We start from the raw sequence: 14,522 nt of genomic DNA on the forward strand, positions 1-14,522 counted from the left end.
TTTACTTTATAAATGAATTTATTTAGTAATACAGTGGTATACTTAGAAATGTGTTGCAAAGAAAAAAGAACCAAAACTGAACGGAAATAAAAATCAAAATAAATAAAAAGAATGTCGGCCACACGGGAAAATAAAACTAGAGTTGGTTTGAAGCTGTGTTATCATATCAAAAGAAAAATAGTACTGATGTGCCATAATAAATCGTCTATTAGTACAAAAATACATTTCAGGGCACACAATACCGCATCCAGTATCACAAATAAAGGAAGGGACCACTCTTCAAAGCAGCCCCCCTCAAGTACATCTTTTTAAAATCAGTTAAACCAAGCACTTCTCTAGTTTGTAAATAAGAATAAAAAGTTTTCTGACAGTTAAAAATGCCTTAAGTAGTGTATCTGTCTGTGTGTATATGTTGGTAGAAAAGTTGGACTTATTACTGCGTATGTCAGTTCCAAGGCTCAGGGGTATAACCAGAATATAAACATAACCAATGTAACCACTTCTTCCACTTTTCTCTTTTAAAACAAACCATTTTCTCTTTTATACAAAATAACAAAGATGTACAAAAGGTCATTTACAGAGAACCAAGGCCATATGCTAGCAGTATGTACAGCCACGTCTTTTAAACATCTTCTAGCTTTGTGTATTTCCTCAGATTTTATATGCATAGCAGTAACAGAAAGCATACTGTTTTTTTTTTTAATTTTCAGCCCCAATTATTCTGTGTGCTAAATCCAAGAGAAATGCAGAAATAAGTGTTTTTTTTCCCCCCTCTGTGTGGATAATCGTTACAACTCAAGGATCCGATGTATTTGAAGGTTTTCACTGAAAAGTTAATATGCAGATAAGGCATCACTGCTTGCAGTGTAACGATGGGGTTTCATGTGTTGAACTTAGTCGTTAGCAGGCTTCTGGACCTGAGTCGTAGCACATGCATAGATCTCTAGACAGCAGGAGTTTCTGGAAAATCAAGTCAGTATATTTATCTACGGTAAAAGTTTTTCTTCTTTTTTTTCCCCCACAAAAAAACAAACAAAAAACACCAAAAAAAGAAAGAAAACTAAAACAGCAGATTGAATCAGAGAGCGCTCCGTTTCCAAACAAACGGGGAATCTGATGCTAATGCTTAATACTTTCATTCATTATTTTTCTACGTCTTCCTTCGTGAAGTCCTCGGAGATCCTTCGCAAAAACAAAAGTTTTGCTGATATAAATTTAGCTGTTTGTGTGTTTTTTTCTCTTTCTCATCTTTACAGCACACAAAATCTTGTTTTTTTTTCTTCTTCTTTGTCGCACCACTGCAACCTTTTACAAAAAATGAGCTAAAAATGTCAAAGTGAGATTATCCAGTCCTGTAGCACTGGTCATGCATTCTGTCTTCAGTTCCTTAGATTAAATAACTTTTTTTTTCTTTTTGCAAGCTTTGAAAGCACCAAAAACAAAAACAAAAACAAAAAACAGAAAGAAAAATGAACAAAAGTCCGGCCTCCTCCTCCGACTCGCTTTCTGTGAACGTTTCTCTGCGTTTTAAAGTTTTGGGGCACCGTAAACAACGTGAGAGGAAGGAGTTCATACCCGACCGTTCAGCACATTCTTTAACAGGCCAGCTGTCGCCGTCTTCAGAAATGGTCAATGAGCACAGACACGCAGTTTGCACCCACCAGGTAGTTCGGATCTCCAGGGAGAGATTTGTTCTGCCAGGTTTTAGGATCACCTGCAGGGAAAAACACAGCTGGAGTCAGAGGTGCAGAACGACGAAAAGAAAAGGAGGTGATTGTCTAAAACGTATCCTGAGAACCTTAAAGTTTGCATTGCTGCTTTGGGTAATAATGAAATAAAATCCGGCTTAAAATGTAATAAAACATCATTAAAATAACAATATGTGATAAATGAAGCAAAACTAAATAAATATTTGATTGCATTTCTGCCTTTAAATGGTATTTAGGTTAATACTGTAGAACGGCGTAGGAGGAAATCTCCACCAAAAAAAAAAAAAAAAAAAAGAAAATTTGAAATTAAATCTCTGAAATTTAGAAAAACTCAAAAATGTTTAAAGTAAAAAATTGGAAATTTATGAGTTTAGAAAGTCAAAAAGTTTGCAAGAAAAACTAAAACTTTGAGGTTAATCTCAGAAATTTTCAGAAAAAAAACTTTGAAATGTTCAGAATTTCTAAAGTTGAAAATTTTAAAGTCAAAAGTTTTCCACAGAAGACAGAACTTTTTAGATAAATCTCAATAAAAAATTGGAAGTTTCTGAGCTTGAAAAATCAAAAAATTTGCTTGGAAAAAAAAATCAGTAATTTTGAGGCTAATCTCAGAATCTTAGAAACTGCAACTAATGATTAATTTAGTAAGCGATTATTCTGACGATGAACTAATGAATCAAATAACAAAACTGGCACAATATTACTGAACCACAATATTGGAAATGCATAAAAAGATGCAAATAAATAATTAATTTTCTTTTGTAGATGATAAAAATTAAACATTTTAAGGCCTAAAATGCAATAAAATAGCATTCCTTTAGATTACATTTATACATGTGCAGTAAAAAAACACTTAATATGAAAACAGTGAAGGGCGGATCTGCTGACTATTTTTTAAATCAACAGAAAAATTACTGGAGAACAAAATGTTCTTAAGAGTTTTTTTCTTTTTTTTTACAGATTTTGAACTGGGTGAAGCTAAAACTGCCACTTAAATTTGGGCAGAATATGGTTACAAAGTTATTATTCTTTTCATTCTCCATGGAAAATGCTTATAATTTTTGTACAGTTTTGGCTTCATTTGCTGAAAGAACAGCCATTTGTCGTTCTTTCAGCAAATCCTTTGTGAGTCTGTATTAGCTGATGACTATTTGAATAATCAGTTAATTGTGATTAATCGTTTCCGCCCTAGTGGGTGATTGTCTATTTCCAGATCACCGGTTTATTACAATCTGATTTCTTCAGCAACCTAAGGAGCATATTAGATGTAAAAATGTTGTGAACACTCAGCCACCTCTGCAGACGGGGGAGAAATTCAAAGCAAATTTCCTAAGACTGAACAAAGTTTTCAGAACAAGCAGCGTTATTGTGAGAGGCGTCACAAAGGAAACCTCTGTAACTGGGTCGGGTCGATGCTGAGGTTCTCGGCTCTGGAGCCGCAGCAGAACGATGAAAAACACGAGTTTGGACCGAATGACGCTGATCAACACGCTTATGAAACACGACGGGGGGAGAATTGTAATCTGGGACCAAATCTGGTGCCAAGAAACTCTGAAAATCAGGAGTTTGTTAAACGTTTGCCACTGTGAAACTCAAGCACTTTTCAAGGATTTTCAAGGTCAGTTTTGAAACATAAGTAGAGTTTTTCTGGTGGGTTCAGGGGTCATTAAGAGGAACTTCTACAAATTTGACATAATCAAGTTTTCCTTAAAAGTCATGCATAATTAATGTATAAATAAAAATATGTTGTTGTTTTGCCACCAAGCAGTTAAGATATTAGACTGAAGAATTGCTTCTCCAGAAAGATTTGGGGATTGAATCGAAAAGGGGCATTGAGTTTCTTTACACCAACTACCGACACATCTGCATCCATAACCATGAAAACAGGGAATTGCCTTTTCAACCCAGCGCCGCTGATTAACATCTGTATATCTCAAATAATGCCAGAGGAGTTAAAAGTTCAATCCATGTCTTCCATCAATCTAATAAAACGGCCAGACAGAAGTGAAAGACGTGGCAAAAGCAACCGAGGCAGATTAGCAGTGATGGTCTCATTCACGACACACTACGGTAAATTACATCGTCTCTGCCGCCCAGAAATTGAGCTGCTAGCATCTCATGATAGTCTTCAGTCAGAGGGTTCTTCAGATATGTTTCAAAACTGACTGCTACTGGAGATCTTTTACACCCACAGCATCACCACCCACAACGGCTTGAATTACCTTTTGGGATAAACAGATTTGTTTTACATTTAATTAACTTTCTTAATTAAAATTTTTTTAATGCATCACATGTAGAAGAATTGTCTTTTTGCCCTCTAGTCCGCACGTGCAAAATTTCCTTACGTAAACAGTAACATGCAGGGGTCTATATTTGTAATTAAGTCATTTTGATTTTGAGTCAGTGCCTCACCAGCTATGAACCCCAACAAACGTCACTGACAAGTATATATTTGATATAAGCAGACAAAAGGAAAGGAGGTCAGAGTACGTGGAAGAGCTGATTTTATTTTCAAGATGGGCGATGCGGCTTAAAAGTAAAATCAGATTTTTTTTCAGTCCAGCTCCAAATTTAATCATTTTTTAAAAAAGAAATTACAAACATAAAATATATATATATTTTATGGTCCCTTCTTTGAGTTAAACAATGCAGCATTAGGTCCAGGCTATGGGAATTTGTATTTAAGAATGAGAATATATTCAGAATGTAAACACAACTTTACCAAAACAACTTAAGATTAGGGGAAAAATCTTCTATTAGGTTATCAAGACCAGCTCAGTTTATACAGATTTTAATCAGGCTTTTTGTAAAATTATTCCTTAATTCTCTTATTATTGTAACTTTATTCTGGTAATATTATGAGTTTATTCTCACATTATTTCATTGTCGTAGGATTTTTTCAGTGTTATTAGTACAACTGTATAATTCAAAATATCTAAGCCTGGACCTGAATTGCAAGCCAAAAAACAAGCTAGTCAAACAAGATGGCGGCTCTGACATCAGTCTGAACTGTGGAAACCCATTGGTGACAAAAATACAGATTTGCCTAAAATTTTATCTTCGAAAACCAAAGAATTTTATTATTGGTCAAATCGATTTATCGCCCAGTCCTCTTATTCACAAATTGATTTTTCTGCATTTTTTACACAGATTAGATTTATAAAAAATAAATAAGGGGCCTAAGGAAAGCTAAAGAGTCCAGATTATCGTTTGACCAAAGCCATCCCACAGACCCCAAAAGGACAGAGAGAGAGGACAGCATACCCGACGAGGAGTCGGAGGATTTTAGAGCAAAAGACCAACCATCAGGGGTCATAGACGCACAGTGAGGTAAGCGCAGCTCCACCGGCTTCAGGAACTTGAGTCCGTGAGGGCCACACATCACCAGCGGGCTTAGCAGCGTTTCTCCTGCACAGAAACACGACAGGATTTAAATTCCACCAACTAAGCAGAAAGGAATTTAGCAATGGAAACGGATTAGCCTTTAACTAACGAAGCGTACCGAAGAGTCTGGGGGCAAAACTCAACGTTAACTGACTGGACAGCTTGATAACATGACACTAAGGAAGTTCTAAATCATCTATGGATCAGGCCTATAGCTAAAAAAAGTATTTTGCAAACCAAACAATCATCTTATGGTAGCTCACAGGGAAAGATATTCATGTTGATTTTCCTCTTCCAACAATCTTAAAGACGTCCTGATTAACAAGACGCTTCCTAAAGGTGGCCTATTGTGTTTTCTTGAACAGGTTAGGGTCTATAGAATATATAAAACATTACATTTTACATTTTATGCACAAAATCATCCTTAGATAATCAGATTGAGATGTTTCAGAGCCTCCTGTCACTGTAAATCCAAATAAGCTGCTGATGGCTACGTCCCCCAACTCAACGTTTACATTCACTTGCAAAAATGGCTGCAAATACACAATTATACAATTTTACATCTTTGAAAAGCAGACATGGAGCCTCCAGCACAACCAACAAGAATCCAGGAAGTGGTTTCTGGATGGTAAGTCAACAACAAAACGTTTCCAGCAGCCATTGTACACACCGCAAAAACGCTAAATCATTCCAAGTACTTTTTTGGTCTACTTTCTAATGCAAATATCTTAGGACACAGGTACAAAACTAACTTACATGTAACTTTTCAGCAAGATGTAATAAGCTTCTTCTAAGTACATAATTCCTAAAACGTTCTAGTTCCACTGTCAGACTATTTCACTTATAACAAAACGTTTTTCTCATGTCAGAAATGGAACAATCTGCCAATGGACGTAGTGCTTTTCCGTCAATATTAAGGAATTATTGACTTCACACAATTTTTCTTTATTGTTTTGCTTAAAATTTAGTTTTGTCTTATTTCAAGTGTACATTTAGTTTCTAATGCAAATGCATTAAAAACTAAACCAAAAATATTTGGCAAGATTTTGTGATTTTGCAGTGCAGCACATAGCAGCAGTAACCAGCTGACTAAACATGCTGGAACTCTGCCAGGGTTGCTAGGTGACAGGGCTGGAACTCTGCCTGGGTTGCTAGGTGACAGGGCTGGAACTCTGCCGGGGTTGCTAGGTGACAGGGCTGGAACTCTGCCAGGGTTGCTAGGTGACAGGGCTGGAACTCTGCCGGGGTTGCTAGGTAATGGCGTCCTGCCTGTTGAATGTGACTCAACAATCATGAGATTTTTGAGATGGCTCATTTTCCAGACACCAAAACATATTAGCTTATTACTAAGATAATTCAAGGTGTTGTTTTTTTTGAGTGCTTGGGTTGTTTTTATAAGCAGCAGAAATCCAAATGGGAGTACAAAAATGTTCAAAATGTCAATTTTACATAGTAGGTCCCTTAATATATCAGCAGAAGCTCAGGCCGAAACAACCTTTTATGTTTTTTTTCCATATGAAATCCAGCCAAAGTAGCAGAACTAAACTTGACATTTAAAAAAGCTCTAATCACTATCCGAAGCTCACAAGCACTTTGTCTTCCAAGGATTTTCTTGGAGGCTGTAAGTCATTCTCTGACATAATCGGGGTAGGGAGGATCCGAGCGCTGACCTTTCTCCTTGTCGAGGGGCGGCAGGATGCTGTTGTCCCGGCACACCTTGAAGTAAATCTCCTGCTCCACGCTCTCGGGGATGGCGCCCTGGGGGATGATGATGCTGACGCCTGTCTCAATGGAGCTCAGGACCCCTCCGTTGCTGTTGAAGATGCCGCGGGCCGTGGCGACCACTGTGTGCCCTTCGTCTTCATCGTCATCGTCCAAGGCGCTGGGGCTGAGGCGGACAAGACGTAAGGGATCATCAGTCAGAGAGGAAGGTAGAACAAACCTTAAGGGAAAAGCAGCTGAGTTTCCGTTATGAAAAGGACAAAATGAACCCATCAAGGTTTATTTGTGTAGCACATTTCAGCAGCAAGGCTGTTGAAGGTGTTTAAATCATAAAAACTGAAAATGACAAAGTGCAGTCCAATAGGTTCACAAGTTGAGCTCTAACATTATTTTTTTTGTTCTGCATGTAGTATGGTTAGCGCTATGCTAGTGCTAGCCTCAATGCTATGATTTAAAGTAGGGCTAGCTTCAGGTTTTTACCTAGGTTTAGCTTTTACATGGATTTTTTCACTCTGCCTGGGTTATGTCAACATGCTACTGCTAACCTAAATGCAATCATTAGTATTTTATCTAGTTTTAGCTTGTAAACTGTTGACCTTTGAGTTTAGCTTTGTAAGCACTGTTCTGCACTGATTTCTAATACTGTTTGGGAGAGATTTTTATATTTTCACCAAAAACATTCAGCATACAGCTTTCACACAGTTTGTTGAATGTTCTAGTTTATGTCTTTGTTTTAAAATGAAATGTTTTTTGTACATTCAGCACCGTTTTTCTGTATCGTATCGGTCGATAATAAACCTCATATCAGTATCGGAAATAAAAAATGGAGACACAGTGAGTGTGGTGTCTCTCTCTGCCGTTCAGTGATTTTCCTCTGAGCACTCTGCTGCCTCACCTTACAGGGACGGCCTTGGGAATGGCGTTGATGTTATTGTGCTGGTATTTGGGCCTGTTGTCCATGGTGCGGGTGAAGGTGTCCAGGCCGCTGTCGTGGTCGAGGGGCTGCGGCGACAGCTGAGGTTTCACTGAGGCGTTGCTCACCACCCCTGGCTTGCTGAGGAGGTCCGTTTTCACCTGCGTGTCGTTCGGCAGCAGGTTGTGGTTGAACTTTGGACTGTCGAACTTGCGCTCGAAGGGCCGGGCCGCGCTGGTGTAAGGCTTGGGGACGTAGCGGTTGTAGCTGGTCGAAGGCGGAGCGCCCAAGGTTTTCGGCAGCGGCGCGTCGGTGCCGTTGACGGGGACTTTGTCGGGGAGCCCTCTGGGTGGCAGGTAGCCGCCTGGCGTGGATTCGTCCCTGCTTGTCGGCCTGAGAGCTGCCAGGTCGGGTTTAGGATTCGGGGAGCTCAGTGGTTCAGGGATGGAGTTGACTGGAAAGGAAGAAAGGAGACAAAATCTTTTCATATCGACTTACAGATTAAAACTAGGACTAAAACGAATAATCCGATTAATCTATTATTGAAATAATCATCAACTAATTTGGGAATCTGGAGAATACAACCTCAAAAAATTTAATTTGCTGAAATAACATATTATAGGCGGAAATTCAGCCAAAATTATAAGAGAATATGAACATTTAGCATTTAAAATCAATTTTAATTATTTGTGCAGCACATTTCAAGACATTTCAAAGTGCTTTAAAAACACAAAGTCATAGAACAAACAGTCAACGATTAAGAAAAGCAGTAAATATTCAATTTTTTTCCCAAAAGCTCATTACACATAAAATATGTTGGTTCAAAGGTAACGCCAACCAGGTGGGTTTTTAGTCTGGATTTAAAGGAATTCAGTGTTTTTACAGTTTTCTGGAAGTTTTGCGGGTTTATAGAAATTGAATGTCTGGAGAAAAACTTTCATTGTGTTAAACATGTTTTAGTCCAAACTCTTCAAGTGGCGCAGATTTAGATTCACCTGGTTCAAATTCTGTAAATTAACAAACAAAATCCCATCTAATTAAGCACCTTCTGCTATCTGATTATTAATCAATTGTTCAAAAACGTGTCATTAGATCAGCGCTACACTCATTAATACATTCTGTACTAACGGCAGAACTGAAGTATTTTTAGCTGCAGATCCAGGATCAAAGGAATGCAGTTGTTGCATTTTAGGCAATAAAATTAGTTTTTTCTTATTTAAAAAGAATGGAATTATACTACAAAAAGTATTTCTTCAGATTTTTCTTGATGAAAGTATTCAGACAGAAAATAATTTTAATAATTTATAAATGTAAAAAAACATATTTTAGAGGCAGAACAAATATGATTTAAGTGCAAAGTATGAACGAGGAAACATCCGAAGAGAATGAAATGACCGTTTGGGTTTGTTTGGGGATTATTTCTATAACTTACCGTCACCAGGGCTGAGTTTGGACAAGGTGTTGGGTGGGATGGCTGGAGCTGGGGGTCCGTACTGAGTGGAGGGGCTGATTTGGGCCAAAGGCTCGTATCTTTTCTCCACTGGGCTCACCTTCTCCACAGACTCAACCCTTCAAAAAAAATAACACTGGTATTTAACAAAAATACATATTTTTGGTAACTTTAACTGACCTGAAATAAGAAAAGTTTAGTCTGATTTAACTTCAAATACTGAGGGAAAACTGTTTTTCTTTTTATTAGGTGGATAAAAATCTCAGGTTTCAACTGTAAAATCAGTTGAAACCTGCCAAGTTGGAGGTTTTTAATCAAGCGTCACTTTGAACTTTATTACCAAACTGTGCTGTTTGGAACTTTCAAGGACTTTATACAGAAATCAAGCTCCTAATGAAGTTAATTAAAATTGAATCGTTTTCCAGGATTTCAACCCAGTTCTGACCACTGGGAACCAGCTGTGCTGCTGGTGCAGGGAGTGTCATTTACCTGTTGTAAGGGTAGGACAGCTGGGCAGGCTTGGACAGGTCGTGGAACCGGTTGATACCCGGATTGGGTTGACCCATTGCCTTGCTGTCGAAGCTGCGCCGGTCGAAGTAGGACAGCTGCTTCCTGTAATACTCCTCATCATCATCTGGGTCGTAGTGGTTGGAGCGCACTACATCATCCAGAGGCTTTGAATGAGGCTTTTGTGGCTCAGGAGCCCTGAAGACAAAAGAGGAAAAAAAACGTGCAAAAGAAAGAATATAAAGATTTGCATATTCACTCTGAGTGTCACGTTAGTCTGCTTGGTAAACCAGGAGGCCTCAGCTGAAGGCTGGACACGATAAATACTGCTGGACGATTAATTGTCCCAGCAGTTATCGCGATGCACGATAATATTGTTGCTTTGAGATATTTAATTCTTCTTTTTACCTTTGAAAACTCATAAGGATTTGATTTGTATTAGATGCCATTTTAAGAAGGTATGAGAAAATGTTATGAAAAATCCTGTTTATTTTTTTTGAGAATAAAAAAAATGTCGTAAATAATATAGAAATGTCGTAAAATGGCAAAAATAAGCTTAAAAAAGTAACTTTTTGAAAAGCGGCCCAAAATCAGTAATTTTACGCTGCAAGAATAAAATAAAAGGAACATTTCACACCTTGTAGGGGCCCACTAATAGGCAAACACTTTGCCCATTAGGTGGTGCAAAAGCAACAACATCTCTCCTTAAATCTTTTGCATTTTCCTTTTGCTCTGAGGAAACAGACTGCTCACCTATAGGTGGACTTCTCCTGCTCCAGGTTGCTCAGGGAGTTGGCTTTCAGGACCGGGGCGGGAGCATTCACAGGTTTAGGAACATCTGCAGGCTGGAGAACGAAAAACAAATCCTGATTCAGTGATTTCTCCCTCTGATGAGGAAGTTTTCAACCATAGACGGTGAACTTACACAGCTACATAGAAAAACATGCTTTATAAAACCTACGTGCTTAATTTTATTAAACATTTTTAAAGTTCTGATGATTATTACACTTGGCTTGTTTGAGAAAAACAATTATTTTAGGAAACAACAAAACAGAAAAATACTAAAAGTAAAATTAATTAGGGCAGCACCTGATGATTATCTTAGTGATAATCAATCAATTAATCCGAAGATTTTCCATTTCACAATTATTTCAATAATCGAGTAATCACAATTAATTGTCTTAGCATTAAGATTGATAAATTAAATCTCGTTTTTTGAAGGTTGTATGCAAAAATGTAAATAGATTAAGGATCATTTTGCTGCGTCAACCAGTTAAAAATCTCCCACTAAAATGTCATTATTTACCCTGAGCACTGAAGACTCTCCCTCTTTAGCTCGGTCCATAGAAACTGAGCGTTTATTCTCAAACATCTTGACTCTGTTGAGGACTGATTGCGGTTTCATGGCCGGATCTTCATCCAGGTCTTCCCGTGGGGGAGGAGGAAGAGGTTTGGAGGTCGGAGTGACTGCTGGCTCTCCTGGTGAAGGCAGGGCGTCTGGTTTTGGAGGCGGGACAGCGGCGGGCTCGGAGTTCATGATCGGCTCGTGTATCCCTGGCTTGTAACCTCGGTTTGGAAGCCCAGACATGTAGGCGGGCCTCAGACCAGAGTCTCCATAGTAGTGCTTTGGAGGCTCCGGCGAGCGAGGGGAGTTAATGGGAAAGCTGCGGGTTTCTGCCTCATACGGAGATCGGGCTTCGTAGCTAGCAGGAGGTGGGGGAGGGGGCTCGTCGTACCGAATGGGCCCGGGTTTACTGTGCCGCGCTCTGCTATCGTAGCCCACCGCCGGGGCCTCGTCGTAGCGTGGCTGAGGCGGGCTGTACTCCCTCCCCGGCCCGTCCTCGTAGGGGGAGCGAGGACTGTAGCCCATTGGTTGCTGGTGGCCCGGCTGGTACCCGGCGGGCTGTGAGGACGAGGTCTGCTGGTCGTATGGGGGCCACTGTTCGCTGTAATGAGGCACACGGTTGTCGTAGTGCAGGTGAGAGTCAGAGTTGTGAGGCTTTGGTTCTGCGTAGCCGCCTCCGTCGTATCCATAAGGCGGGTGGTCGTATTCGCGGTATGGCTGTTTGTCCTGAAACGACGGCTGGTGACTGTAGCTCAGAGACTGCTTCAGACCGTGGTTGATCCGCACTGGGTCCTCCATGTTGTATAGATCTTTCTTGTACATCTGTAAAGAAATGGCAACAATTTTATTTATTTGTCGGATATCATTAGTGAAGATACCCAGTTAAGGAAAAGTTATTTCTCCTAAAACACCAGAAGAAATTTCTACTAAAAGTGCCATGCAAAAATATTCACACTCCTGGAACTTCTTCAGATTTTGTTCTGTTACAGCCACAATCTCAAGTGTATTTTATTTCAATCACGTGTTATTAATACAAAGATATCAAACTATGGAAACAGATGGGTTTCCGTTGGCCGTAAAATTGCACAATTGGAACGGACTGGAAGTGGTGGGAAGATGTGGCATGTTTTTTCATGACTCATCGCACAAACAAACTTATTCATGTCTGATTTTATTGCCTTTCTTATTTAATTTAATCACGGCAATTGCAAAATTATATTTTTTAGACATTATAAACAAGAATATCAACAAGGTTTTGCACCCATTTGTGGTCAAAACTCAACTGTTGGAAAAGAATAAATGATTTTCAGAATCACTCGCAAATAAAAATCTAACAAGTGTCATCTGTCAAACTGTAGACCCAGGTGTCAAACTTTAGAGGAACACATGGACAGAACCTTCAAGAAAACAGTTATAGGTTTAAACAAAGCAGTTTTTATAAATTTATTCCCAAATTACATTCATCTGCCCCTCCAATTATTGGAAATTCCCACAAAAACCAGCAAACTCCAACATTTCATTTGCGCTTATACATAATTGTACGTTCACTGAACATTTCCACAAAAACTGGTCAAAAACATTGAGTTTGCTAACTCCCACCTGCAGGTGGCAGTATTTTATATTCAGCCTTAATTGATGGGAAGCTTTAAACCGTGATCAAGATGGCAAGTAAATGTCACATTTATTGTCCTGCATAAGTGCAAATATTTAAAATTTTTTGCAAATATTTCTAAATTAGCTTTTAAACAATTTTAAACTTTTTTTTAGAGAGTTTTACATATACATGATACATTCTGGCAAAAATGTATATACTTTATGAATATACATTCAGGCTATCTGAGAACATTCGTGATCTTGAAAAGGTAAGAAATGTTTTAGGTGAAACATGGCAGTCGAAGCCTCAGGAATAAAAAGACCCAAACATAAACCCATGTATCGTTTTCCTTCATCTTAATAATATCACACTATCTCATATTGCTTTATAACACAAAACATCAATAAAATGCCTTGAAGTTTGTGGCTCTAATATAAAATGTGGAAAAGTTCAAGGTGTGTGAATATTTTTGCAAGGTACCATAAACTGAAACCTCAAGAAGCTCAACATTCACAATGCTAACCAAATGGTTTAAAATAAATAAATCCTGGACCAATTGATAAAATTACAAGCTTATTTTTGTTCTTTCTTCAAAAATGTTTCTGAATGCCTGTTTGACAAGATGCCCTTCAGGAAAAATGAACCTCAATTTTACCAATTAAGTGTTACTGGGAACCTCTTAACAATTTACACATTTCTGAAAGGCCTCATTTCAAACATATGATGTGTAGCCTGCAGACAGTAAAGGAAGGAGGCCGATATGTTGGAATCCACTCAAAAGGAAAAATGTGTCGGGTTTGCAGCAAAGTTTGAGGTATTAATTCGTCAGAGTACTGTCTGCAGATTAGCTTTCATCATGCAACAAACATTCAGTTTGCAACTTATGCAATGTCAAACTACTAGCACTACAACAAACAACACATCTACCCACTACAATGCCACCGTCAGTGCTGCTACTGTTTATCTACAGTAGAGAGTCAAAGCTGAAAGGAACCCAAAAAAAAAAACAAAAAAAAAACATCAGGAGCCATGCAAAGGAAGTAAGAGGCAACAGTTAGGGCTGGTTGTGGATGTCTTCACCCTGATCAGAGACTCAGATGTAACCAGTCCTTCTGGTCTCCCAGCCCACTGTGGTGCATGTGGACAAGCGAGTCGCACATTTCCTCTGGGAACCAGAGGCTCACAGTGGGCTCAGTGAGTCACACAGTGTGGACATGACATGCAGATAGCGAGTGGAAAGCATGTGTGAGAAGACAGGCAAGTTAAAAAGAGCAGGCTGGGGAGCCGGGCCCGGTCCGAGTGGCTGGTGAAACAGCGGATACCTTTGGTTCTGGACCAGGGGGTTCATGTGGTGGTGGAGGTGGTGGTGGTGGGGGCGGAATTAGCTCAGGGGCAGGGCTGGGGCAGCTAAGAGAGTCCGCCTGAGGAGCTGCGGCTGCAGCAGGCGGCTCCTCTAGTTGTACAGGCTGCTCAGCAGCTGGGGAGGCTGCCACCGGCGGAGGCAGCGAGGGCAGAGCAGCCTCACCTTGCTGTGAAGTATCGTTAAGAGACATTTATAACACAGCGCCGCCAAGGGCACACAAAAAACATCTCACCCCAACACTGATTACTTCCATTCACCAGTCAGAAGATAAAGAAATGTGGTTAGAATAGATGATATACCTATTACATACCTTAAAACATGTTTATTGCTGAAAAAAATAAATCCTAGAGATGCACCAGTATACTGTCTGATTATATTGATTCATATCCGGATATTTCGCGCATGCGCACAACGCTGGAGGGCAAAAATACGATTCTTTTACGTGCCGTGAAACAAATCTGTTAATGAACCTATTAATTTAGAGCAGTTAAGACACAGCAAGGGGAAAATAATGCAGAAAACACGTTAAAGTTCAACT

General features: G+C 39.3%; 1 protein-coding gene across 13 annotated transcripts in view; it reads right to left on the reverse strand.

The window, feature by feature from the left end:
• tjp1b (tight junction protein 1b) overlaps positions 1 to 14,522 on the reverse strand; it is a 95,132-nt gene continuing 80,610 nt past the window's right edge. For 8 of the 13 annotated variants that reach the window (XM_055028709.1, XM_055028700.1, XM_055028789.1 and 5 more), the window contains 9 exons: positions 13,944 to 14,150; positions 10,989 to 11,849; positions 10,436 to 10,527; positions 9,665 to 9,880; positions 9,158 to 9,294; positions 7,708 to 8,179; positions 6,761 to 6,978; positions 4,971 to 5,114; positions 1 to 1,714 (listed from right to left, as the gene is read on the reverse strand). In XM_055028709.1, the coding sequence (XP_054884684.1) occupies positions 1,620 to 1,714; positions 4,971 to 5,114; positions 6,761 to 6,978; positions 7,708 to 8,179; positions 9,158 to 9,294; positions 9,665 to 9,880; positions 10,436 to 10,527; positions 10,989 to 11,849; positions 13,944 to 14,150 (2,442 nt within the window). In that variant the 3' untranslated portion in view covers positions 1 to 1,619. The remainder of the gene's footprint in view (positions 1,715 to 4,970; positions 5,115 to 6,760; positions 6,979 to 7,707; positions 8,180 to 9,157; positions 9,295 to 9,664; positions 9,881 to 10,435; positions 10,528 to 10,988; positions 11,850 to 13,943; positions 14,151 to 14,522) is intronic. The other 5 variants (XM_055028797.1, XM_055028727.1, XM_055028807.1 and 2 more) reach the window with 3 other exon arrangements.

This window comes from Poeciliopsis prolifica, unplaced genomic scaffold, assembly GCF_027474105.1.
Source record: "Poeciliopsis prolifica strain line A6 unplaced genomic scaffold, Auburn_PproV2 SCAFFOLD001, whole genome shotgun sequence".
NCBI classification, from domain to species: Eukaryota; Metazoa; Chordata; class Actinopteri; order Cyprinodontiformes; family Poeciliidae; genus Poeciliopsis; species Poeciliopsis prolifica.